Below are 27,984 nucleotides of genomic sequence, written 5' to 3' on the forward strand. Positions count from 1 at the left end.
AGTTTTAATTCCTTTGCCCTTCCGGATTGATGAATCCGCTGGATCAAGCTTGTTAATCTTGACTTCCTCTTAATCCGGAAGGCCGTCTCTCACCCTTCACCGTTGTTCGCACCGGCCTTGCAACTATTGTAGCAGCACAATAGTTGCAACTCGGAGTGTTCTTCTGTTACTCTGCAACTCGTTGTTGTTTTCCGATCTCAATTTGGTTGTTGTTGCTAGCGCAGCTAATGTTGTTCTCCTTTTCTTTCTCGTTTTAGTCAAAATGGCCGTTTCTGACGTTTCTCAGAAATATGACGTCATAATTCGAATTTTTGAAATTTTAAAATACCAGAATATTCTAGCCCTCACCGTTTGGCCAATCGTTCCAATAACGTTCTTAGTTCGTAATAACCACCAATCCGGAAGGCTCGCTGCTAAAAACTCGAAGTCTGCATAAATTGCATTTTGGCCATTCTGGTCGAATGTCACAGAGCTTAAACACTGAGAAGTGTGAACTTTGTTTTTTGGGACCGACTATTAGTACACAGTATAATTCAATTTTAACACAATTTCGAAAAATATGCCCCAAAATAAAAATAAAAACAAAAGAAGAACTCCTCATTTTAGGATCTCCAATCGGCGAACTTTGCCGAAAAGAATTGCTCGACGAAAAAATTAAGGTGCTTGAAAAAATCTCGGATGTCATTGACAAACTAGACGCCCATTATGGTTTTTACCTCCTGAAAAATTGCTTTAGCATGCCAAAACTCCTATATTATTTGCGTACGAGCTCTTGTTTTTTGCAAAAATGATTTTTTGGAACGTTACGTTAAATTACTAAGAAATTCGTTATGCAAGGTCACTAACGTGAAAATGGATTATAACCAGTTTTTACAAGCAGTTCACCCGGCAGCCAAAGGTGGCTTGGGGCGTTTCTTCCGCTCGTCTACTCGCTTTACCCGCTTTCTTAGCCTCAGCAGTAGGAGCGAAAGATGTCTTGAGCGAAATCTTTGGTTTGGAGCATGTGGATGGAACCTATGATGATGCGCTTAAACGGTGGTTTGACCTTGGAAAAATTGAAATGGCTCCGGAAAATGAAATCCAAAAAAATTGGACGGAGCCAATTTTTGACAACGAAATTGCACGCTTGATTTTACGACTCGAACCAACGGACGTAAAAAAGTTTAACGCGTTCCAAGATAGATTTTGGCTCCCGATGGTTGAACGTCATCCCGTGCAAAAATTTAAGGTTAAAACTGTCGAACGAACAACTCAGAATTGCGATAGGACTTCGATTAGGATCAAAAATATGCGAACGGCATAAATGCGTGTGCGGAAAAGACGTTACCGAGGATGGTTGGCATGGTCTTTCTTGCCTCAAAAGTGCAGGGAGATTCTCTAAGCATTCAAACCTGAATGCCCTTGTAAAGCAGAGTCTATCATCTACTCACATTCCGTCTGTTTTAGAACCACGACACCCCTACAGGACCGATCAGAAGCGACCAGACGGTTTGACGCTCGTTCCATGGGCTGATGGTAAGCAGCTCTTGTGGGATGTAACGGTAGTAGACTCCTTAGCTCCTTGTAGGATTAATGCCGGGTCTGTTTGTAACCCTGGTACGGCTGCCGCTGAAGCGGAAGAGCGAAAAATTGACAAGTATAAAGATCTTGTAAATGATGGATATCTTTTGCAACCGCTAGCTTTTGAAATTCAGGGCGCGGCCGGCCCCAGCACAGAAGTTTTTTTGAGCAAGCTTTGTAAGAACCTAAGCATATGCACTGAGGAACCCAGAGCAGGCAGCTTTTAAAAACAGAATCTCCTTGGCAATACAGATTGCGAACGCCGCTTGCGTACTCGGAACAAAATGACAAAATAACTTTCGACGAAATTTTTTACTTGTAACACTTGTATACTATATTATCTCGTGTCGAGTTGCGTGTTCTTATTGAAGAAACGTAACCCGTATCGATTTTAATTGAAAAGGACTTAAACACTTGTCATCTTCTTTTATCATTATCACTTCCATATCTAAAAAATTCCAAGGATTTCGACTGGAATACATGATGAAGTGACTCATGACTGTAAAAAAAAAGTATCACAGCTGAGATTCAATTTTTAGTTTCATATCACTGCCAGCTGTTTTCAGCTTGTGAAATTTTTATGCGAATTGTTACCTTGATAAAGTTAACATTTAAAAATAGTTGTTTTTAAAATATTTAAATATTTTTAGAATACCATGGATCGCGCATTTCAGTTAGTCGCAGATAATATTCTTAGAGAACGGGGGAACGAAATTGAAGGTCTCATGTGTATAGACAATCATGGGGGTTGTCTCCTCACACGGGGAGTGGCCTTAGAGGAGCATGCTGGAATATTGCACGAAATTATACTTAAGTCGAAATCAGCAACCATCTCTGAACCCACAGATGCAAATGTAATTGTTCTCCAGTTTGAAAATGACCAGAAAATTCTGTTGAAGCCGGGCGATAAGCTCTCAGTTGCAGTTTATAAGAAGTTGGAAAACTAGACAACTTATTTATTATTCAAAGTAGATTTATGTACTTACTTAGATGGAATGAAATAAATTATTTTTAGCCATTATTTCCAGGTTGTCTTATCAAACTTTCTAGCTTCTCCGGAACACTGGGTCTAGAGGTAGCGACTACGCTCGGGATCGCAAAGGCCGTAGGCTCGTGAAATATTCCGTGTAAAAAAAGTCGCTATTTGTCTGGTTATGTCTGTCGGCTTAGTTGCTTCATCACGGTTTTTTGCTGTAGGCTACTTTCATTTTAATTGAAAAGTGTTTTTGTTTTATTCCTGTAATTTTTAAGATTTCTAAATCTGAGTTTTACGCTTGCGATTAGCAAGCGTTATCAAATCGGAATATGAATTTTTTTCGGTTTAACAACTAGTTAAACAAAAACACCTGAATCTTTTCACCTTTACTTTATATAAAATCAAAAGTGAGAAGTGGAGGTAATTGTCTTTGAAACCTAAGGTCAGGCGTTGGAGTCCTGGCAGGATCTTGTTTTGTTTTCAGTGTCTGAAATTGATTTTTTTTCCTGGAAAAATTGATTAGTCGGATTTTAGTTTGTCGGTTTTTGTTGTGTCGGCTTAGTTACCACTTTTTAGCGCTGTAATTAGTTTCCATTGTAGTCTCAAGTTTCGTTGATTAACTCCTGTAGCTTTATGAAATTACTATACCTGATTGGTATATTTACCGTTTTTTTCTTGTTTTTTTTTTCGCTTCGAAATTTTATTCGGTCTAAGTAATAACGGCACTTGTTTTGTCGGTTTAGTGAACTTATTTTGCATCGGTATAAGGATGAAAAATTGTTATTTGTGTTTTTATTAAATTGGACGGTTGCTAATAAAAAAGTTGAAAATTCAAACTTTTTAATCTAAAGAATTTTTTTTGTGACAAATGTTAAATTTTTTGATAAAAACCATTTCTTTTAGTATTTTTTGGTTTCGGATCAATTGGTGTCTAACCACATTTTGTTGGCTCATTGGAACCTCAGAAAATAATTTAAGCTTGCTTAATGCTATTGGTTGTGTTCTTCGTCTGTTTTTCTGAGATTGAATTTTTCGTATTTCCAAAAATATGACTTTTATCACAACCATTTCTTTCGGTTTGTTTTCGGATCAGTTGGAGTTTCATTATGTGTTATTAGCTTAGTGGACGCTGGAGAATACTAAAAGCTTGCTGTATGCAATTGGTTGTGTTAATTGTCAGGTTTTCGTTTTCTGAGATTGAGTTTTTCGTGTTTTCAAAAATATGTTGAATTTTTTATGTCAAATATTTTTTTGTTTCCGGGTTAAGTGGCGTCTAACCACGTGTTGTTGAAATAATGGACGCTCGGAAACTACTAAAAGCTTGCTTAATGTTATTGGTTGTGTTTTTGTCTGTTTTTCTGTGGTTGAATTTTTCGTTTTTTCAAAATTATGTTGAAATTTCTATAAGTCAAGTCAAGTTTTTATGACCATTAGGCAGTGCCTCTTGTGGTCATTTCAAATGTTTTTTCCTATCTCCGTTCGAATTCGTACATGTCAATTCCAATTGCTTTCCAATGTTTGTCCAGTTTCCACTTGAATTCGTCGATGGTCTTGCTTTGCACTGTTTCCTGTGGCAGATTGTTCCAGTCGAGAGGTGCTCTAATCGTGAAGAAATTTTTTCGCATTTCTAGGTTTGCTTTACGTACTACTACTTTACATGCGTTACCTCTAGAATCCCTATCATTCCGCTCGAATAGTCCCGCAGTGGCATTCCTATCATACAAACCATAGCAGATTTTATACATTTCTATCATTGTCCCTCTTTTCCTTCTGTATTCCAGCGATGATAGATTCAGTTCTTTAAGGCGTTCGTAATAGGATAGATTTTTCATACCACTAACTAGACGCGTCGCTCTTCTTTGTACGTTTTCTAAGATCTTTTGTTGCTTGATCAGTCTTGGGTGCCAGATTAAGTTCGCAAATTCAAGGTGTGGCCGTATCAAGCATTTGTAGATGTTTAGAAATACTTGTTTCGTGACTTTAGTGAAGCTTTTCTTAATTACTGCTATCATGCCGTTTGCCTTATTGGCTTTTTTAGTGATGTGTGTTTCGATTGTCAGTTTGTTGTCAAGCCAGATACCCAGGTCTTTTTCGAGTTGCACTTCTTTAATGTTTTCGCCATTGATTTTATAAATCCTCTCCATTTCCAATTTCTTGTTTCCTATTGTCATGTGAACACATTTGTCGATATTAAAGGACAAAAGACTTTGGCCTGACAAAGTTTCTAGTGATTGTAAATCTTCATGTATGCGTGTTACATCCGATTTGTCTTCAATTTAACGGTATTTTCGCATCGTCAGCAAACAGATATATTTTTGACGCTATTTTGTCCGGCATTGTGTTGATGTATATCAAAAACAGTACTGGGCCGAGTACTAAACCCTGGGGTATCCCACTTTTTACTGGCTGCCATGAGGATCTTTAATCGTTGATTACCACTCTCTGTTGTCGTCCCGAAAGAAAGTCTGTTATCCAGTTCAAGGTTCTTCCAGTTACTCCATACTGTCTAAGAACTCCGATTAGTCTTTTGTGTGGTACCGAATCGAAGGCTTTTTTGAAGTCCAAGTATATCACGTCGACATTTTCATGTTTGTCCATTGCCCTGGTGAAGCCATCAATTACTTTTAGAAGTTGTAAGTTCAGTGAACGTCCAGATCGAAAACCGTATTGTGCATTTGTAATTAGCCCTTTTTCATTGAAATGATCCATTAATTGCTTTCGAACAAACTTTTCGAATAACTTGCAACATATTGATGTTAAACTGATTGGTCTGTAGTTATCTGCCATCGATTTTTTATCTTTTTTAAATATTGCAGAAATGTTAGCCAACTTCCAGTTTTCGGGAAATTTGTTTGTCTCCCAAGAGGTTTAAAAAATAATCAAAAGTGGTTTTAAGATGAATTCTCGTAATTCAAATAGTACCCTAGGATGAATTCCATCTGGTCCAGGCGACTTTGAAGTGTCTAACCGATTGAGTTCTTCTCGGATGTCATTCATTGTTAGCTTCAGGTTGTCATCAATGCTGGCGGTTGGTGGAGGGCTGATCTCCCAGTTACCCGGGGGTTCGTCAGTGAAAACCGATGCAAAGAAGTTTGAGAGCACTTCTGCCTTTTCGTCGTCTGTGTCAGTTAGCATACCATTTGGTTTTATTAAAGCGGGGATTGCTTCTCTGATGGTAGTTTTTTGGCGCACGTAACTCCAGAAATTTTTCGGATTAGTTTTAACTTCTGATGATATTTCTTTTTCACGTGTGAGTGCCTCCGATCGCGTGGCAGATCTAACTTCATTTCGTTTGGTTTGATAATTGGTTAAATTATCGGCTGTTTGATAATTTTTGAATGTTTTCCAGGCTTTCTTTTTTTTCTTTTATCTTCATGCGCACCGCCCTTGCTAGCGGCATTTGGTTGCCACTGCTGCGTATCTTAATTAAAGGCACGAATTTTTTGACTAACTTTTTCATGCAGTTTTTCAATTTTTCCCATGTATTTAACTGAACGTTTCGGTCAGCTAGATGGTTTCTCATCCCGTGGTAGTCTCCCTTTTCATAGTTTCTGCGGTTTTTACAATTCGATTTAATCCTGTTTACTGGCACATCTATCTTGACAAGGACGTGGTCACTTTTTCCGATTGGCGCCTCTAACGTGATGTCTAGATCTTTTAAGACTATATCTGACATCACAACATCAAGCAGTGATGCCTTGTCTCTGCCAGTTAGCCGTGTAGGCTCTTTGATATGTTGTGTTAGTAGTGCGTCTTTTATTGCCTCTATAAAGGTGAACTCAGTGCTATTTTCATCTTTTAATGTACTCATGGCCTCCCAATCTATCTGTGGTAGATTTGTGTCTCCCACTATTAGTGTTGAGTCATTTGACTGTGTTTCGTTCAAATTGGCGATCAAATTTTTTAGTTGGTGGTAATTTTCTTTAGTTGAGTTTGGACTTCTATACAATACACCAAAGTTGATGATGTTCCTGCCAATTTTGATTTTTAAAAACAAGTTTTCACAGAAAGAAGAATTATTTGTGCTCAAGGAGTAGTCAAGGTTTTCATTCATATAAACTAAAATTCCGCGTCCTTGATCAGATGGGTTCATATTTTTTGCTTCTATGTTATAGTATTGGATTTTATGCCATGCTGGCTTCCATTCTGCGCGAGAATTTTTCGGTTTGCCTTTCACTAGAGCAATGACATCAGGCTTGCATTTTTCTTGATTCGTTCTCCACGTGATTTCGTGCAGTTTGTCTTGAGTTAATGTGTCTATGTTTGTGTACCAGATTAATAAAGACCGGTTTGAGGTTTTTTCTTCATTCTCATTATTTGCAACCCCCTCACAAGGTGCACGTAGTCTTCTTGTTCCTTTTCATTGAAGTTTTTTGCCTTTGCTATCAATCTTCTGACTTCTTCTCGTTCCTTGAGACTCCTGTTTGGGCCAATCCGCAGGTTTTTGATTTTATATTCGGCATCTTTTAATTTATTCAAGTTTTTCATTATCTCGTTTACATCTTTTTCGTTATCAAAGGATACTAGCAGTGGTCTGTTTGTCGTGGCTTCATCGTTCTTCTTCCCAAGTCGGACAAAACTTGTGGCTGTTTTGTTTCCCATTTCGACCGATGCTAGAAATGTTTCTATCAGTTGTTTGTCTTCTACCTTTCTGTTATGTCCATCTTGGTGGGTACTCTCAGGTGCTTTGTAAATTATCAAGTCTTTTTTCCTCTTTTGTCGTCTTCTTCTTCTCTTTTTTGCTCCTCAGATGCTTCCATTATAATTTTTTTAATGGCTTGACTTTCGGTTGTTGGGCCACGTCCCATGGTTTCTGTTCAGTTTGATTCACGACTCTTGGTCCTGCTACAAACTTGTAGAAGTCGTTCATCATGTGGTCTAGGTTCGCCATTGTTTTGTTCAGATCGCTCCGTAGTGTATCCGGTTCTAGATTCTTGTCAGCTTCAATTAAAAGTTTCACCTTCGGTGTGCAGGAACTGCAACACCAGATGACTTCAGGTTGACACATGTAATCGTAGACTTGGTCAGGCATATTTATGCATGTTGTACAAAATTGTTCATGACATTTATCACTCTCCATTACTTTATCATCGATGTTACCATAGGTCTTATTGCACGTTTTACATTGCCAAGCGTCCATTTCACTCCCAGATTCAGTACCTTCACGTCTAGTTTTTAGTTTTGGAGGCATATTAAGGTTGATTTTATCAGGCCGCTCTAAAACACTCAAGTCTCAAGAAGCTACCTAATGAAATCAACTTCACGAAAACTACTGGGCCGCACTGAGACACTGAAGTCTCAAGAAGCTACCCCGTAATTTCCCCTTCAAAAACACTAAGCCCTAATCTGATTATTACTGGGCCGCTCTAAGACAATTAAGTCCCAAGAAGCTACCCTTGTAATTTCAGAAAAAGCTTTATTTTTTGCTGTTCTTTTTCTGCCTTCGCTTCGACGTTGACTGTTTCTTTGACTTCTTCGTAGCAGACTTTGATCGTTTCTTCAGGACTAACTTTTTCAAGTTATTTCTACTTCTGTAGACGGTTCTGATTAGTCTCTCTTCAAGGATCAAAGACGGGTGAATTTGCCTCGAATCTCGCAAGATTCTGTTGTTCTTTCTCTTTCTTGTGGTTAATAACTTTTTTACTGGAATAATGAGGATACCCAATGTTCTCAATCTTTTGAGTATGTCTGTGGTGTTGGTTCGTTTTGTGTATACTATTGCTGCGATCCGGTGACGCAGTCCGTGGAGAATCGAAAGCAGTAGTTCTACTGAACAAGGTTTCCAACTGTTGCTGTGGTGGGGGGCCACAGTATTGTTTATCAAGTCGTGTCACAGAATAAGTTTGTCTTCGTTCTTCTGGATCGACTGGTAGTTCTTTTTAGTGGCAGGGTTGATGCTCAATCCTTCTACTGATGTCTGGATGGGGAATATTTTTCGTTGGAAATTTCTAGGGGATGCGTCGATGGCCGCACAAAAAGAGCTTGCGCCAACAAAGTGCACCATAAATCTTCACCTGCAACACCTAGAGCAGCAGGACTTTGCTATTTTTTCCGTTCAATGAAGCGATTTTAGATTTAGCTCTAGGGCATATATCTATTTAATAAGTTTATCTATGATGTAAGTTTATCTATGATTTTGTTGTTTTTTTTTGTTTCAGGATTAATTGGCGCCTAACCACGTGTTGTTGATATAATGGACGCTTGGAAAATGCTGAAAGCTTGCTTAATGTTAGTGGTTGTATTTTTCGTCAGTTTTTTCTGAGATTGAATTTTTCGTACTTCCAAAGATTTTGGCAATTTTGTGTTCTGATAGGTTGGCGTCCAACCACGTATTTTTGGCATAATGGATGCTTGGAAAATGCTGAAAGTTGTATTGTGTTTTCGGAGGGGAGCGTAAAATTAAGAATTTCAGAGTTTAAAGCAGTTGGTGACAACAGTTTTGTTTTCGGATCAACTGGAGTTTACCCAATTTTGTCGGTTTTGTTGTCACTTGATAAAAATTTATTTAACGACCTAGATTGTGTTTCTCAGCGTAATTTTTGTCAAATTGAACATCATTACAGGGAAAATTTGGAAATTTTTGTAGATGTGTTTTTTTTTACCAAGTGGCTTCCCTTTCATTTTCTGTCTGCTCGCTTGCAATGCTATCAATGTGTGGTGTCATAAATGGTGCTAAGAACCGCTTCACCTATGCATAAACTCAATTTTGTTTCACCAGCGTCTTAATTGGTTCCGCAAAAAGTGATGGAGATTCTGGATGAAATTTTTGTGTTGAAGTGCATTATGGCGAAACTTCTGTGTAAAGGAGCTTTCGGAGGAGCTTCCTCCCTTCAGTCGTTTATGTTGAAGAAACTGTTGCTACCACTTGCTAATATACCATTTACCAAACGCTGCTCTTCCAATTGTATTCGTAGCGAAGTTTCAAATGGCGTTTTTCGAATTGAAATTAACAATGATAAGCGGAAAAACGCCCTGACCTGGAAGATGTTTGAAGAGATTGGGAACGCGTTCAAAGAGGCGAATCAAAATCCCAATGTGAAGATAACTACCTTCACAGGTAAAATAAATACTGCACATTTAAATTTGTTTCCTTTATGAAAGTTTCAATGTTTCTCATTGGCTGATATAAATATTTGTACTTGACTGCACAGCATTGGCACTTTACCATCTGAATGTGAAACTCAAATCGCCAGGTCGGGGGCTAGAATCCTGCACAAAGGAATGTTTTTGTTTTTCAGGGCTTATTTTTACCTTTTCTTGTTTATATTTTTAGAGCTAACCCATGTCGTTTTCTTGCTTTTGCTTGCAAAGTGCAGCTGCGCCTATGTTTGGTATGTGATGTAACTGTATTGTAAACAAGTGAAGTAGTTGAAATTAAACAAAAGTCCTGAAGTTTGTGTTTTACTAATAAGAGTCAATGAACGCAGTGAAGACTTATATTGGTATTGAAATTTTTGTTCGTTTTTTGAGGAAAGTCTTAAAATTTGTCTACGCTCAAATTTGATTATTCGCAGTTTGGCTTTTGGTTTCTTCAACCTTGTGATCAGCAAAGATATTGCAATCGCATTTTTACCTTTAATAACTTTGTTCACAGGGCTCATCTCCATGGAATCCCTCATCTACTGATCCTCTCTGTTGGAAATACTGTAACAGACATGAGTATGTTCGCATTTTTAATATCTGTCCTTTTGGAGTTGTAATTTTACCAACTCGATTCGTGATTATTAAGATTATTATTATAATTGTTTTGTCCTTTTTTTGGCTTGGTAGGTTTCGGCCTAATTACATCGGCTTAGTGTTCTCATATTGCGCTGCTTAATGAGTGGAAAATGTTAATTTTTTGTTTGTTAGGGTAACTTTAATTTTTTAATTTAGTTTCAAATCTTTTCGAATTTTTTTGCCGTGAAAGTTTCTGCTCAGATCGTTTTGGCTTTGCTACCGCTTAGTAAATTTTTCTTCAGATGCTATTTTGGATTCTTTTATTTGACCCTATTTTTGTTCGAAACTATCTTCATTCATTTTGATCGATTTAGTTGTATGGATGATTATAGCTTCGATATTATTATGTTTGCTGGTTTTTTGGCTTAATGCTTATCGATTAAGCTGTCGGTTTAGTTTCCGAATATGTATACCACCATGTATTCAGTACAGTCTAAAGGCCTTTTAGATAATATGTGGGCAGTAGATTTATTTTTTCCTTTAAGAAGATATTGGCGAAAAATTTTTGTTGATTTTCAGCCGATTGGCTGTCGGCTTTAATTTTGTCTGCTTATTTACCTATTATTGTGTTTCTTACAAACTTCCGATTTTATTTATGCGGTCGATAAGATTTTGGCTTCAATTGTTCGAATGCTCAAAGTCAACCCTATTTCGCCTCAGAAATGAAGTTCATATATATAGATTTTTCCGTTTTTCCAGTTCCTTCTTCAACGTCAACATAATCCGAAGTTCTCTTTGCTAGTTGACCCTCATGTTTATGCAATTTTATGCAATTTTATTTTTGTATTGCAAGTGGTGGGAAGCTTAGCTCCACCTCTGTGTTTTTTTAGTTCAACTCATTTCCTTTGTTAAAAGGACAAATTCCACTACCGGACAAATTCCACTATCGAACAGCAAAAGTGTAAAGGTCACGAAAAGATCTTCTATAATTTTATTATATTTTTTTCAATTGATGTCGTTTTTTTTGTGTGCGTGGTTTGATTAAAAAAGCCCAAAATATAGCATATTTGCACTCTTAGTTAAATTGCCTAGATGGACAAAAGTTTTAGTCAAAATATGAGTGGAAAAAAAACGTTTAAAAATTTTTTTTTGCAGATTTTTGAATCTTCAAATGGCTCTAAAAACTTCAAAAATTAATTTAGCTAAAGCAAATTTAAATTTTCTGGTCGTGAGTTGTTTTATCTTTCTTCTCTAAAAAAATTAATTCTACGCCTGCTCGCTCGCTTTATTCGCTCGAAATTAGACTAAAAAAAAAACAAATTTCTGATCGATTTTTCTTGACATTGAGAGAAATGTTTATAAATTTTTAATGTCGTTCGAATCAGGACTAAAAAGGCTTTAGTGCGATATATCACTCGACCCTGTCAGTTGATTGTTTTTGGTGCCTGATTTTGCGTGCAATAAAATGAAAAAAAAAGAGAAAAATATAGTTTTTTCTGCTTGGTTTGATAAAAGGATCTGACGTAAAAATGTAATTTAGGCATATTACACAGTCATAGTAATATAGGCAAATTGGACAAAAAATTTTGTAGAAAAATGACAAGAAAAACTAAAAACAAAATTAAAAGAAAAAATGTTTTTGTTTCCCGAAATGAAGCTAAAAAAACTCCAAAAACTAGTTTTATTTGCTGAAAGTTTTAAGGTCTTAAATTAGGCATAATTCAGCTGTTGTAAGCCTGCTCGCTTGCTTTATTCGCTCGAGTTAAGACGAAAAATCAAAAATTTCGACCGGTTTTTCTCGAGACTGGGACAATTTTTTATGTGGTCCGAATCACGACTGAAAGGGCTTCAATATGATATATTTTGCAACCCAGTTCGATGATTATTTGTGGTACCTGATTTTGCGTGGAAAAAAAACTAAAACACACCCGAATACAAAGTTCCTCCCTAGTTTTTCGATGATCGGGAACAAAAACTAAAGCACGCCCGAATACAAAGTTCGTCCCCATTTTCAATGGTCGGAACAATGATTCAGTGCCAATTATAATTGTCGGCCTCGACATCAAAAAGCCTTTGGTAATTATCATGATCGAGAAAAAGATCGATATTTCTTGATGTCAGTTGTCTAAAGCAGCTTTTCAACACTAAGAAAACATTCTTAAATGATCACTCAGAAAACCAAAACAAAACTTAAATAAGAGGTAATATATCAGGAAAAGCCGAAGCGAAGATAGTGATGTTAAAAGAAAAAGCATCGCTTTGTTATCTTAAAACTCATTGATGAGACGTACCTGCTTTACAGATAGTTAACAGTCATCGCTGCTAATACCTGTGCAGGCAGAAACTAATTCAAAACGGAGCATTGCTCTCACTGCGCGAAAGTTGGGAATACTCATTTAAGACAACAAAATTAGAGAAACCGAGGCAAAACTGATGGAAGGTGTCTAGTTTAAATTGAAGATGAGTTTGAATTCCAGCCGTTTCGAGGAAATTTTGATCAATTTATCAACTACTGATGATGAGGCTAGATTAGGTATCAACATCAATGGATTTTAGGGCTCGAGATTTATTCGCTGCATGTCGATGAACATTTTCAACCCTCACGCCAAGACTGCTCCGAATAGTCGATAACTGGTATGAAGCCATTAAAAACTAGCTGGATGCAATACTTTTCCTAGTCACAAAAAAAGTTGTATGTTGAATACTAATATATACAAAAATTGAAATCGAACTACACTGAAAAATTTAGCAAGTTTTTTCATAAATTAGTTGCTGTTAGGACGAAAAGTGAATCAACTTTTATAGTAAGAGAGCTATCAACTTGAGAGTAAATAAACCAACCGAAGTATAAACCAAACGGAAATGAGCTGAGTATAAATTGCTGATTTAAATTAACTGGACTAAATGAACAAATTTAGAAATTTCAAACGCGTTTTTCTCAAATTGGGTCAAGATAAGACAAAAAATGAAGAGAACAAAAGTTGCTTAGAATATTGCCAGAATTAATATGTTTCACAAGAGAAATATATATCACAAGAAGCCTCATACACAGCTCAACAAAGTTCTAGAAGGCTTAAATCTCCAAAAACCTGTATAAGAGAAAATATTTCTGCTTGATAGTCAAGAAATGTGATTTTTTTCTATATAAAACCCAGAATCTTTGCTTAAAAACAAATTTGAAAAAATTTACTCAAGTTTTTGGAGATTTAATCATTATGGAAATTCGTTGGGCTTTATAAGTTTTCGGAGATTTAATCTTTATGGAACTTAGTTGGGCTGTGTATGAGGCTTCTTGTGATATATATTTCTCATCAATTAACAAAATAGCTTCAGTGTAATTTTCGATTAATTGAAAAAAGACAAAATGACCCATTTTTGGGGTAAAAATTTGGTTGAGAATTTAGGAGAAAAAATTGTACCATAGTATTTCTGATGAATTTCTAAGCAACTTTTGTTCTCTTTACTCTTTGTCTAGTCGTCACTTTTTGTCTAATCGTTTAAACTTTAAATCGGCACTCTATAAGCCGGACGAAAAGTGACATCATATGACATCTATACCCCCTCTTTTGGTGAGTTGATCGACGTTCTTCTAAACAACTTTTCTATTTTGTCATTCGAAGAAGATCAAGCTCAAATTAAAGAATTGGGTAAAATCCAAAGGTTGCAAAAGAAACAAAAGATTTTGATCGAAGTGTTCAGAATTATAGTTCTGAAACTGATTTTACTTCTAAATTTTTTTGAAGTTTTTTTTATCGATAGAGTGATTTTCATGCCAACCTACCGAAACGCTAAGCAACCCTATTTTCAAAGATGTTAAAGTATATGACATGTTGTTTTGAAGGCGTTGCGCTACTGTTTTGCAAGCTAATTTTTCGCCGAAATGGAATATCAGTTAGATTGATGCTTACGGTAGCTCTTTCAATGGTGTAGAATGATATAGGATGCCCTGAAATTACCCGTTTTTTTGTCTACTTCTCCAAAGTTTCGACATGAAAGTCATCTTTGGATAACTGCAATGAAAAGGTTTTTGTCCATTCTCTGGGATAAGGAAATAAATGGAAGCAAAACCGTTATACTACTTGAATTCCAATGCGAAATAAAAAAGAACGGTTTCTGCTATTGTATGGACCCAAAAAAAATTTCGACCACGAAAAATTTCTCTCAGGAAAATCTGAAATCATTTTTCGGACATAACTGGGCCAAATGATGGTTTCGTAGATGGGCCAGTGGGACTGTACAACAAAGCGAAACATGTCCTTGTGCAACAGGGAAACAATGCGTGTGCAAAAAGTAGCAGTATCATTTTCTGTTGTGCGACACTTTTGTGCTGAACCGATTTTGTATAATAGTAGTAGTGTATGTTATCCCCCACAAAACATGATTACATAGTGTTCTCCGATTCTTATTTTCATGAAAGCTCTAGCTAAACATACTTGGATTAAAGTTCTTTCGTTGGCTAGGTGCCGGAGACTATTTCACAAGTGGGCTTGACTTGGCAAATTTTGCTGGCGTCCCGTCAATGAGCGAAGAAGAGAGGGTAGCATTTGCAGATGAAAACCACCTTCTTATTCGTTACTTGTTTGATGCTGCTATAGACCATGAAAAGCCTCTGTTTGTTCTGGCCAATGGTCCTGGAATTGGTCTGGGAACAGTTATTTTAGGTGAGTTAAAATTTAGTATCGATCACACAACGCAGTTAAGGGTGATGATTAGCTTGAGTAATTGTTTACTTATCGCTCAAAAAATTCTTGGTGATGAATGAAGCAATGGCCACCTATAAAAAATGTTTCTAGCTGGAATTGAACATGCTATCTAGTGCTCCCAAAGCTTGCGTGATATCAGCTGAGTTTGCTGTGAGTTGCTTTTGACCAATCAGGAGTTGCTGCTGAACCTTTCACTCATCGGCGCAGACATTGTTATATTTTGCCTAATTGTTTTTATACTGGAGCTGAAACTTGTTTTAGATTAGTAAGCTATTTGTCAAAAGGTTTTGTTCAAACTGACATATTTTTTACGTGTAGGTCTGTGTGACGTAGCTTATGCAACACAAAGAGCTTTCTTCCTCACTCCTTTTGTTACAATTGGCCTTAACCCAGCAGGATGCTCCTCTCTAGTTTTTCCCCAATTGCTAGGCAACTCAAGGGCAAATCGATTAATGATGTTGGGAGAGCGAATTTCTGCACACGAAGCGAAAGAGTTTGGACTCCTAACTGATGTATTTGAAGACGAAATGTTTGAAAAGAAATGCGAAGAAAAGATTGATCACGTTTTAACGAAATTGAACATCGAAGGAATGATGAAAGTGAAGGCACTCAGTTTTGACGAAAAGAGGAAATTACTGAAGGAAAGAAACAGAATTGAATGTGAAATGTTCAGAGATTCGTTTTTGTCTGAACAGTTTAAACATAAAATTGCAAAAATGTTTAAAAAATAGATATTATTATTCCTTAAAATTTATTAAGCTTGCAATTAGCAACGTTATTAAATCAGAATACGGACTTTTTTCAGCTTGACTTGTTTAACAAAATCAATTGAATCACTTTGTTCCTTGGTTTATACAAAGTTTTTTAGCATCTCGGGAACACGTGGTCTAGAGTTAAAGTCTACGCCTGGAATGGAAAATTTCCTGTTGAATCCTGTTTTTTTTTCAAGCTGGAAATTTTCCGTTTGAGTTGATGAACGTAGTTTGATTTTTTGTTTTTTGAAAAGTCTAAATTTCGGTTTCTTTTTAAGTTCAGTCCATTTTTAGCGAAAATTTAAAGGCCATGAAAAACTTACTCGCCTTCTAATTTCGAACATGAATTTTAATTATCAGATTTCCCAGCCAAATAAAAAAATTTACGTTTGATCCAGTTTTCTCAAATAGGGTTAATTTTGTCTTAACATGTCAATCATAAAATGCTCTAGATGCTCAAAGAGCTTTAAGAACATCTATTTTTTTATCGAGCTTCGAAAGTTGATTTTTTTTCAAAAAACAAGTCAGTCGTCTTTTATGTTTACTTGCGTTGATTGACTTTTTCCAAGTATCTTGGCTATGTTTTTTTGTAATTTATTTTCTATTTCGGTTAAAAATTTAATGAGGCGTATGTTGTGTCGTTTAAAGCTAATTTTAAGTCGTGTGGATGGAAAAGTAGACTTTGATAATTTTGAGTGTTTCCGGTGGGGGGCTAAAATATTAGAATTCCATAATTTTCAAGTTTTTTATGACAAAAATTTTGTTTTCGCCTCATCGTCAGTTTACTCAACGCTTTAGTTGCCGCTCGATAAATGTTTCGGATTACTTATTTGACGCCTGTGATTGTGTTCTGCACAGTGAGTTCTGGAGAGGTCGTTTTGCAGATTTCTTATAGCTTCAAAAACTTATGGGTTTTCGTGTGATCATTTTTTCCTCTTCTGTATCGCATGTGATGCGAAGCGAAGCTTGTCGTCAGTAAAATTTTTCCAATAACAAATGTTGCGTAAGTCGGTTTTGCTTCAATTATAGATAATTGTTTTAACAATTTATTTCAGGTGAAGATGGCTTACAGGCCAACTTGTCTTCTCGGATTCTGTAGATTATCCTGCGTTCGGTCATTTTTTTCGGAATCTGTTCTTCAGATTGTGCCACGGAAATATAAGCCACGTTCTCTGCCTCTATCACCTAATTATTATCAGAAATTAAATCAAAGCAACTTTTGGCGAAATTTTTCGTCTGGTAATGAGGCCGGGGAAATTTTGGAACCCGATGAGCTATACTCTCAAGTGCAACTGATGATCAAAGGTCAAGACAAAGAAGTCATCAACAGCTACGTGACCTTTCTCAAAATGACCTGTCATCATTTAGGTTAGTGCTCTATTATATAGCCAGAATAGTCTCAGAACTGATTTTCTCTCTTAGTCATACAGTTTTGGTAAGATCTCTTTATTTCCAGTGGTTTTTATGAATAATTTTTTGTTATTATTCATTAGTTAAACTAATAAGAAATCGAGATATATATATTTCAAAAAATACTTTTGGAAGTTTTGGTAGTTTGAACTATCATACTTGATCAATGGGTTAACCTAAATGATATTGCTAAAAATAGGATTAAACGGTGAATTTTTCCAGCAATTTTTTTGAAATGTAAAAAATACCGACTAAATGTTTCAAAGGCTGATTATCGATAGCCGCAAGGCCTTTGTAGCAAGGCCCAAAATTTTGTAAATGTACTTGAATGCTAGCGGGAATGTAGTTTAGTGTTGCAGTTCTCACGCCAAAACGTTGGCTTCCAGATGCTCTTAGTGTAGGATATACGGAAAATTGTACGAATCTTTCATGAAGTTCTAGAAACTTAAAATTTTTATTTTAAATTCTTAATTTTGTACCTGTACTTGCATTTTATCGGGGGAGGGAGGGCATGGTTTAGTTTTTTTCACTGAAGCTCGCAGCTTAGGAGAAACTGAAGATATTCTGAATGTTTTTAAAAGGTTTTGAAAAATTTATACCCGTGATTTTATGCTAACGGGATTGCAGTCTAGCGTTGAGATTCCAATGCCAAAATTTAACCTTTCATAAGCTGGTAACCTAGAATATATGGACGATTTTATGAAACTAAAAAAATCGAAAAATTTTAAACAGCCTGAAATCTGGAAAAATTTGAGCTTAAGTTTTTGAAACTTCGATAGAATTTTCAATTTCAAGATTTGAATGGCTAATGCAAAATTTGAAAATTTTAACCCTGCAGTGAGGAGCTGTCAGGGTTATTTTAAGAATTTCAATTGTTGTCTCTTATAAAAATTGACTGCTCAAATACTATTAGCTTCCAAGACTTGACGTTTTTTTAATGATTTTAAGAAACTTCAAACTTACAAATTTTGAAAATCTCAGCCTTATGAGTGATGCCAAAGTAGCCTCAGGTCTTGCTAATTTGGCCTCCAAAATTTTTTTGAAGTTTTATGTCCTGAATGGCGTGCTTCAGAAAAGTTCGATTTTTTGTGGTCTGATTCGCTCTATGAACTACGTTGAAATATTTTCAAGTTGCTTAATAGCTTGCAAGGAAACGCTTGTGTTTGCGCGAACCAGTTAGCTCTAGGAAATAGCTTGAACAACTTCAGTATTTCATCGCGTGAGTGGCTCCATTACAGAAATAAGCTTGTTACTATCTGATTCAGTTCATGAAATACTTTGAAATGTATTCAAGTTTTATAGCTTGAATTGCTTACTAAAAAGTTAACTTCTTGCCATTTTATTTGCTCTACGAATTAACTTGAAATTTTTTAAAGTTTCCTCACTTGAATAGCTTTGTTAGAAAAACTTAATTTTTGCGAACTGATTCGCACTATGAAACAATTTGAATTTTTGAAACAATTTAAAATTTTTGCTTGAATAGTTTCTATAAGAAAACTTTCAGTTTTCGCAAAACGATTAGTTCTACAAACCATCTTGAAGTTTTTCGAAGTTCCTTGAATAGCTTGCTTAGAAGAACTTAACGTTTTTCGCAATCTGATTCGGTTTATGGAAACATTTAAACTAATTCAAATTTCATAGCTTGAATACCTTGCTCAGAAAAGTTTCGAATTTTTACGGTTTGTACCTGTACTTGCATTTTATCGGGGGAGGGAGGGCATGGTTTAGTTTTTTTCACTGAAGCTCGCAGCTTAGGAGAAATTGAAGATATTCTGAATGTTTTTAAAAGGTTTTGAAAAATTTGTACCCGTGATTTTATGCTAACGGGATTGCAGTCTAGCGTTGAGATTCCAATGCCAAAATTTAACCTTTCATAAGCTGGTAACCTAGAATATATGGACGATTTTATGAAACTAAAAAAAATCGAAAAATTTTAAACAGCCTGAAATCTGGAAAAATTTGAGCTTAAGTTTTTGAAACTTCGATAGAATTTTCAATTTCAAGATTTGAATGGCTAATGCAAAATTTGAAAATTTTAACCCTGCAGTGAGGAGCTGTCAGGGTTATTTTAAGAATTTCAATTGTTGTCTCTTATAAAAATTGACTGCTCAAATACTATTAGCTTCCAAGACTTGATGTTTTTTTAATGATTTTAAGAAACTTCAAACTTACAAATTTTGAAAATCTCAGCCTTATGAGTGATGCCAAAGTAGCCTCAGGTCTTGCTAATTTGGCCTCCAAATTTTTTTTGAAGTTTTATGTCCTGAATGGCGTGCTTCAGAAAAGTTCGATTTTTTGTGGTCTGATTCGCTCTATGAACTACGTTGAAATATTTTCAAGTTGCTTAATAGCTTGCAAGGAAACGCTTGTGTTTGCGCGAACCAGTTAGCTCTAGGAAATAGCTTGAACAACTTCAGTATTTCATCGCGTGAGTGGCTCCATTACAGAAATAAGCTTGTTACTATCTGATTCAGTTCATGAAATACTTTGAAATGTATTCAAGTTTTGTAGCTTGAATTGCTTACTAAAAAGTTAACTTCTTGCCATTTTATTTGCTCTACGAATTAACTTGAAATTTTTTAAAGTTTCCTCACTTGAATAGCTTTGTTAGAAAAACTTAATTTTTGCGAACTGATTCGCACTATGAAACGATTTGAATTTTTGAAACAATTTAAAATTTTTGCTTGAATAGTTTCTATAAGAAAACTTTCAGTTTTCGCAAAACGATTAGTTCTACAAACCATCTTGAAGTTTTTCGAAGTTCCTTGAATAGCTTGCTTAGAAGAACTTAACGTTTTTCGCAATCTGATTCGGTTTATGGAAACATTTAAACTAATTCAAATTTCATGGCTTGAATACCTTGCTCAGAAAAGTTTCGAATTTTTACTAACTGGTTCGGTGTTTTGAAAAAATTGAAAGTTTCATAAATGGAATAGCTTGGTTATAATATTTTAAGTTTTTCGCGAACTGATTCAGCCTGTGAAAGAACTTTAAATGTTTCAACGTTTCTTAGTTTGAATAGCTTGCTTGGAAACAACCTAAACTTATCACAAACCGATGCAGTCTAAGAAATGGCTTGAAATAATAAACTTCTTCTGTGAAATTTAAAATTTTTCAAACCGATTTAAAATATGTTTGAATTTTTTGATGCTTCCTTGCTTGAATAGCTTGATCAGAGCATTAACTATTTTTTTGCGAGCCGATTGATTAATGGAGACGTGCTTGTTAGAAGCATTTTAATAGGAAATGTTATCATTCCAGGAAAACTATGCGGAATACTAATTTGATTTAACTGTCTCGCACGGAACGTACATAAAAACAGTAAAACTTTCTAGATTTGGACTTTGAGGAGCCAGTGACGCTTCCGAGGAGTAGACGCATGATCACTCTTCTGAAGAGCAGACACGTGCACAAGAGGGCCAAAGTGCAATATGAAGTGAGGACACACACAGTACAGATGAATGTCCGACACATTACAGGCAGCTCAGCATCCACGTTTTTGGAATACATACAGGTTGGGTTCGACTTCTTGTGTTAACGCTATAAAATAATAAGCACAACAAAGGGAAATGAAAGTCTTCGGAAAAAGCATATTGTTAGACTTGATAATAACGCAATTGCTCGTATCTGGTCCAAAGCGCAGAACTATCCAACTGGTTTTTTTAATGTGTTGCTCCGAGTTTCGACCACGAAAAAGGAAGGCATCGTGTACTGGTGTGTGTTTCTTAAAGAAAAAGATCGAGATTTGAAGGAACAGCTAAAAACATTTTGAAAATTTACGAAAAAACTAATTAACGTGGTCTTCCGCGCTCTAGCTAATTAATTTATTTTAGTGTTACTGAGTTTATATTAGCTTGTCTCCGAGGCAAAATCAAGTGCCACGCTTGAGCGTCAGACAGGGTCGAAGGACAAGAAAAAACAGCTTTTAATTACAAATGGCCGCAAATTTAACAGCTTAAAGGATAACTACCCCATAGTCTCATTGCAGGCTCTATTTTTGGTAGTTTTCCCGTGATATGATCCTGTTTATTCCCGGAATAAACTATAATCAGCTTCAACACCCCAGAGAGCTAACAGTGACGTCAGAGATCCTCACTACTTACATTTACTGCAACCTACGGGATGCTGCAAGAAAGCTTTATTCTTTTAAATAATTAAATTTACAGTTCAAATTATGATGAAATAGCGCGAGCGCAGAAAACGGTTATCAGTTTTTTTCCTCGTATAATAACAAAATGTTTTAAGCTTTTTCTTCAAATCACGATATTTGTCTTTCTTTGAGAAAGTAGTTCTGACTGACGATGCCTTCAGGTAATTAATCGTTCGTACGGAAACATCTTTCTGCAATTTTTTGATTAAGAGTAATGAACGTAGTTCAGACTCTTATATAGGTCTTGCTGATTTTTCTTTTTTGTTTTTTTTTTTCAGGAAAAGTCTCTAATAACTACAGGTGTGCATTCACACATATTGATACATTTATCAATGCACTTAGGTATATATGCTTTTTGAGTTCAACTGAAATTCATCTGCTGAAAGTTGCGTCAATAGCAATCTCCAAATACTAACGTAGATAGAAATGGCGCGAAAAAACGAACAATTTCTAGTTTCGAAAGTGCAATTTAATTTTAAGATTTCCAGCGGAATAAAAACTTTACCTATTGATCCAGTTATCTTAAGTTGGACTAATGTTATCAGAAAAGTGCCAATCATGAATTGTTATAGAAACTCAAAAAGCTTAAAGGACATCTGTTTTTTTCTTTAAAATTCGAAACTTTCTTTCAACAACAGATTTTTTCAAGTATGTCAGTGTTTTTTATGTTTGCTTGCATTCATTACTCTTTTCCAATCTTCGATTGGCTATGTTTTTTTTAATTACTTGAATGCGAACTTTTTTGAAAAAGGGATCTTTTTCATAAAAATATAAATCATTAAACGCTACTCTGCAGTAGGTAATTCGCAGGGGTCGGACATTTTTTGAACAAAAAAGATGTTTTTCAGGGGGGTCCGGCAAATTTGGATCAATTCTGATAAATATTATGACAAAATCGAGCCAAAAGTTTTCTTGAACATTGAACTTGGCATAGAGTTTTAGTAATTTAATCCAGACGACCTTTTTTTGCGGTGAAAAGGCAGTTTTGTCAATTTGGTCCTCTCGAAATTGATATTTTTTTCAAAAATTTTGGGTAATTATTTTATGGTTCAAAAATTCAGGTGGGAACCATGCAGACACTCCCTTCACAAATTTGGAGGGGTCATTATTCTAGGAGGGGTTCTCTATGAAGAAAACGATTTGTGTTGCGGGGGGTTCTCCTCTGTTTTGCGGGGGCTCTTCCTTGAGCAAATTCGATATAACTGCGATTTGAGATTCAAAATATGATAATTGAGTGCAGTCTAGTACAGAAAAACGGGATCAAGTCAGTTCTTTTGATCTTTATACGAGTAGTTTGACAATTGATAAAAACATTAATTAATTGCAAACTTTTTAAATTTATTCCTGCATATAAATTGAACGGTTTCAATATTTCAGCGCAACATCCCTGAAGCAGTTGCCCTTCAAGTGAACAAGACTGAAATGTTACCTCTGCCTGAACCGATAATAAAGGCAGCCATCGAACCAAAAATTCAATAAACTTCTCTCCTTTTGAATCCGAAAAGTAAAATAAAAGTTCTCCTTTTGAATTTTTTGTATTGAGTTGAAAGAGCAACTGGAGGGAAAAAAGATAAATACCATGTAAATATCATGCTACTTTTATTTATTAGATAAACATTAATTGTAGTAGTGATGTAAAAAAGCTGCCATAAAACATATAAACATATTGATAACCACATATCAAGCGTGATCAAAGTTATAATCAGGATCTCAAAGCTGATGAACTTGAGCAATTAGCAAACGCTTTCAGATGGGTTGAATGAGTTGGTGGTAATGGTGTCCAAATCGGGAACCCTCCAGTCAGCCTGTTCCACTCCTGCCCTGCCCACCAGCAGTCGGGAGGCAGAGACGGTGACGGCAGAGCTCCTCACTTATCGCAACCCCATTCGCAGCTCAAATGCCGGACGGGTGGCAACTTTAAGCAAAAGCTACTCTCGAGGCGACCTGCGGGACGATGAGGATGATGACAATGACGACGCAGAAGAAGGTAAGAAATGTGAATGAAATATTTTGAAAAGTGAATAAAATATATATTGCTCTTAGTTTTGTAATAGCTCTTTATAGTGCATAATTAGACGTGCGTAGCGTAATTTGGTATAACGATGCATATTTTTTTCCAACCCAAGTCGCAAAAAAGCACTACTTTGGTTGACACTTTTGAACCAGTAGGCTGTTTTAGCAGCATATTTACATGTGCTTTGATATTTGATTAGTAATAAGTTAACACACTTTATATTTTTTTTAATTCATCAATCGAGCCGAAAAAAGCTATTTGTTTCATACAACAGTATATTAATTATAATCGCATTTCAGAAAATTCGCGAGATTTTTGAAATGCATAATTTTTACGCAATTTGGTTCAACTTTTTCTAATTTATTATTTGCAAAGCTAGTGTGGTTGCCTTAGGTTTATTACATTCCAAATTTAAGCTTACAAAAAATGATCACATCACGGATGGGCAAAAATGACACTAACTTAAACAACACTGCCCTGAATCTTCTGACTGCCCCTTAATCCATATCGAATAATATTTGGGAAAAGAAACTATTGAAAAATTTTAAATTTTGGACAAAATCCAAGATCAAGTGTAAAAAATTTTTGAGTTGTAAGAAATTAATTAGACTGATTAGCTTGCCTCAATTCAATTTGGAATGATTTTGCTGGGCGGGATAATTCGCCACGCATGAATAATTCGCGTTACGCTTTCAGTATTATGAATAACATGCTCAAAACGTGCATAAATTAGTCCAGAGCATGGCCAAATTGGCAATTTTCAAACTTTCTGAACATAGCAAAAAATGATCAGAGGTAGAATATCTTTTGTATTTGATTTTAGGGAATCAATATTTTCAATGAAGTATAAAAATTTTGTCAAAACTATTATTTCGATTGTCGAAAATTGACTGAATAATAAACTACCCCAAGGATAAATATTCCGTTTTCTTCGAAAGGTAGAAAAAAAAACTTTTTTAAATATATGTTTTAAGGATATGGTCGGAATATTTTGTGCTGCTTGCTCAGCAACCGGCTATCCTTGTGTTTATGTGTGCAGTGCTGATTTAAATAACTTGAACAAAATTTGAAAATACAAATACGTTTTTCTAAAACTGGGTCAACATCATACAGAAAGTGAAGAGAGCTAAAGTTTCTTAAAATTTTGTCAGAATTCTTATAGTGCTGTTCATTCCGCAAAATTCGGGGAAAAAATTACACCAATTTAATAGATCAGAAGTCTATAACAAAAGAAGCCGTTTACGGAGCGCAACGAAGTTCTACAAGAGTAAAGTCTTCAAAAATTTGTATACGAGAACATTTTTTGCTTGATAGCGAAACATGTCAGTTCTACTATATGAAACTCTAAATCGTTGCTTAAAAACAAATTTTAAAGGTTTTTTTGCGCAAAGTTTTGAAGATTTTTCTCCTCTAGAATTTTGTTGAGCTGTTTAAGAGGCACCTTTGATAAAACCTTTTTTTTCAATTAGAAGAAAATGACTCATTTTGGGGTACAATTTCCGAATTTTGTTAAATAAATTGCAGTATAATAGTTCTGATGAAAATCTAAGCAAATTTTTCTTCTTCGCTTTTGTCTGGTTTCGATCAAATTTGAAAAAAAACCGCGTTTTTAGTTTCAAAATTTGTTCATTTTGTCCAGATAACTTAAATCAGCACTGTAGAAGAGGCGTGTTTTAGTTAGCGCCAGCTTTTTTCCGTAAGTTTTAGTTGAATTATCTGTTGTTTTGTTTAGGGGTTCTCTTCTACGTTAACAAAACAGGTTTCCCAATGGCCGACAACATCTACCAACGCATGTGGGACTTTGCCTGTCGCAAACACCCTGACGGAAACGACCTCTCCAAACGATGCCAATCGGAACAATTCGCAACTGACGTCACAGTTCCTAAAGAGCCCAAAGTGCAATCGCTCCGAGCACCCATTAAAACGAAACTGAAAGCAGTGCAAAGTTACATGGATTCACTGGAGTACAACCATACTGGCACCCAGTTTTTCGACATCATCAAAAACAGACCTTTGATCAGTTTGATGGAAGTGTGTCGTAAGATGGTCCAGGAGTCACTGCCAATTAAATGCCTGGAAGCAACTGTTTTGGGAATTTATCTAACCAATGGGGTATCAGGTAATGTTGCAAAATTACATGAAGTATGTACCTTGAGAATCGATTTAATGTTAATTCATTGAGAGTTCCGCCTTGATGAAGAAAGTGGTCTGGTTTTATAAGCCCCTCGTTGTGTTCTCGATTTGATTGGAGGAGCGCTGAAGCATATAAAATAAGCCTACAGTATTATTTCTAAGGGTTCAAGGGTGAAAACTCCGAGATATAGTAATTGTTTTCCTTTTTAGGCTTAGAAAGGTTCCCTCTTAGTTTCAAGAGTCGTTTTGGCGGCAGGAGTGCGCGTCATGTGGTGCTGGGAGTGTACCATGGGGGAATGTATGGATCCCTGGGAATGAGCAGAAGAGACACACTAGCGTACAAGAGTCTCCAGTTCGACTCTCTCTCGGCTCTAGTGACCAGCTTTGAAGTATGTTTCTTTCTCATAAAATCAGCGTAATTAAGATTCTGGAGTATATATCAAGATTCTAATTCTTCAAGCGCCTTAGATTGATGGAGAAGTCTGAATTCTATTTGAATTCGAAGTCTGAGAAATTTTCGGCTGCTCTAGAAAGTTTGGGCGACCCGACTGATTATCGGATTTCAAAGTTTAAATTCACTAAATTTTACTTAATTACGAGTGCTGATTTTTGAATATATTCGCAGGCGCAATAAAGCAAAGTTGTACTATTTTTTTCAGGTTCAATTGTCATCTTTTACCAACACTCGATGTTTTTAGAAGTGTTACGCTGAGATAGGACACCGAGTGTCTAGACTTGCCATTGGGGTTCCAGTGACTCACGACAGTCGCAGCTTTGAGACAATCGTATGGGGAAATTTTAGTGAGTTTGATTTCAGTAAAATTGATATAAAAAATTTGAAAATGGATTTAATATATCAAATTTGTGCAATATGCGTTTTAGCGTGCTCTTTCCTCGTGTGGATTTGTTTTGGCGAGCTTTTTTCGCGTAGATTCTATTTGATGTGCTCTGCTGAGAATTTGCGGGAAATGTTTGTCGAAATTTATAGGTTTTGACCACCACAAAATTTGTGTATATTGGCGCCAAAATTGTGGGATAAGTCAGCCAAAAATGGGAGTCGTAATGAAGTAACCAAGTGGGGATCCGTGTGTGGTTAGGTGTATCGATTTTCTGAGGGGTTTCATTCCTAAATCCGCGATTAATAATGCGGCCTAATATATGAAAAAAATAGCAGTGGTCTTAGAGATTAGATTGTACAATTTCTTGTTGTGCAAATTTCTGTGCTATTTAGTCGTGAACTCGTACTGGAAGAAACCGAAGGATGAAGTGGGAGTTGAGATAGACAAGTACGCGAAAGAGATGAGGACTAAAATGAGAACCACTCAGACTGTGAGACTACAGCCCACTATGGGTCAACTGCCAGTTGTCGTCCCGCCAATAGACTCAAAACTAATCACATCATCCAATACATAGCTCCGTACTAAAACCTTTGAAAATCTTCACTCGTAGCTAATAATGACTAATACTGCCAAGCCATTTATAGTTTAGAATTCCAAATCGCAGTCTAGCTGTCGGTTATGGATAAAAGTGTGTATGAGCTGTAAATTTGTATAAATTCTGTAAATAATGTGAAATTTTTTTTTTAGCTAACACTTTTCTCTGCAGTGTTTTGCTATTGCGACATCCATTAAAACTGCCCATTGGATCTTCATAGCATCAGTGATCTTAAGGATTAAGCAACTGCTTACGGCAATTTGAGTCGGAGCTGTTTGCTAAAATTGTACGCTAGCCTAACATGGGATTTAAGTAACTGAAGTAGTAAGGGAATTCTATGTACCATCGAAGAAGAAGAATAAATTCGTTCAAGTCAATTCATTACAGCAATAGATATAGCGAATTGAAAAGGGTAAATAACGAGTCTACCCCAAGCAACAAAAGATTCAAACTATTTTTTTTGAAAGTAGTTTTTAATGATAATCATAATTATTAATGTACTAATAATATATAAATAGTAGAATATTTTTTTAAAATCATCCTAGTGGGAATCGAAACCCCTTTTCCGAAGCTCCAATCAAGCATTTTACTACTAAACTAAAGTACTGATAGTGTAATATTTGAAAGCCTTATAAATTAAAAAAATTTATCTTTTTAAGATCATTTCATTCCACTTCATTTATAAAGCTGAAATTTGTATATCAAAATTTATATATCAAAATTTTGCAAGACAATTTTCTGACTGGGTCGAACAAAAGATTTAAACAAAAATTATAAAGCTGAAAGCCAAGGTGCAGTTTAGCTATAGAATCACAATTTTACATGACCGTGAACTTAGGGGATGTAGATAAGATTGAGTCTGCTGCAAACTTCTGTAAACGACCACTGGCAATGTATCATGAGACACACTCAACATTCTGAAGACTCACTGACATGACGACGACGCGCGATGAGGTATCGATCTTGAGTCCGGTGAGTATGTACCAGTCGGTCATATCCTGAAATCTGACCTTGATTTTGGGGGAACAGTAATTTTTGAAAAATTCGAAACAACCATACCAAGCTCAAGTTTTTTGCGGCAACTGAGTCTGCTGCAAAAAATTACAGCAATAGATACAGCGACTTGAAAAAGGTAAATAACGAGTCTACCCCGAGCAACAAAAGATTCAAACAATATTTATTTCGAAAGTAGT

At 35.8% G+C, this 27,984-nt stretch overlaps 2 protein-coding genes across 2 annotated transcripts in view; both read left to right on the plus strand.

Annotated features, from left to right (window-relative positions):
* The window catches only part of LOC134840251 (tubulinyl-Tyr carboxypeptidase 2-like), a 295,321-nt gene extending 268,374 nt beyond the window's left edge, over positions 1–26,947 (plus strand). Inside the window, exons 2-6 of the mRNA XM_063855998.1 lie at positions 22,959–23,197; positions 24,957–25,343; positions 25,568–25,746; positions 26,056–26,158; positions 26,589–26,947. Of these exons, the coding sequence (XP_063712068.1) occupies positions 22,984–23,197; positions 24,957–25,343; positions 25,568–25,746; positions 26,056–26,158; positions 26,589–26,770 (1,065 nt within the window). The 5' untranslated portion in view covers positions 22,959–22,983 and the 3' untranslated portion in view covers positions 26,771–26,947. The remainder of the gene's footprint in view (positions 1–22,958; positions 23,198–24,956; positions 25,344–25,567; positions 25,747–26,055; positions 26,159–26,588) is intronic.
* On the plus strand, positions 9,068–15,629 carry LOC134839876 (enoyl-CoA delta isomerase 2-like). The gene is made up of 3 exons (XM_063855500.1): positions 9,068–9,593; positions 14,656–14,856; positions 15,217–15,629. The coding sequence occupies exons 1-3, from the start codon at positions 9,281–9,283 to the stop codon at positions 15,627–15,629; spliced, it is 927 nt and encodes a 308-aa protein (XP_063711570.1). The 5' UTR covers positions 9,068–9,280.
* Positions 26,948–27,984: the final 1,037 nt, after the last annotated feature.

This window comes from Symsagittifera roscoffensis, chromosome 2 (genome assembly GCF_963678635.1).
Source record: "Symsagittifera roscoffensis chromosome 2, txSymRosc1.1, whole genome shotgun sequence".
In the NCBI taxonomy this organism is placed as follows: domain Eukaryota; kingdom Metazoa; phylum Xenacoelomorpha; order Acoela; family Convolutidae; genus Symsagittifera; species Symsagittifera roscoffensis.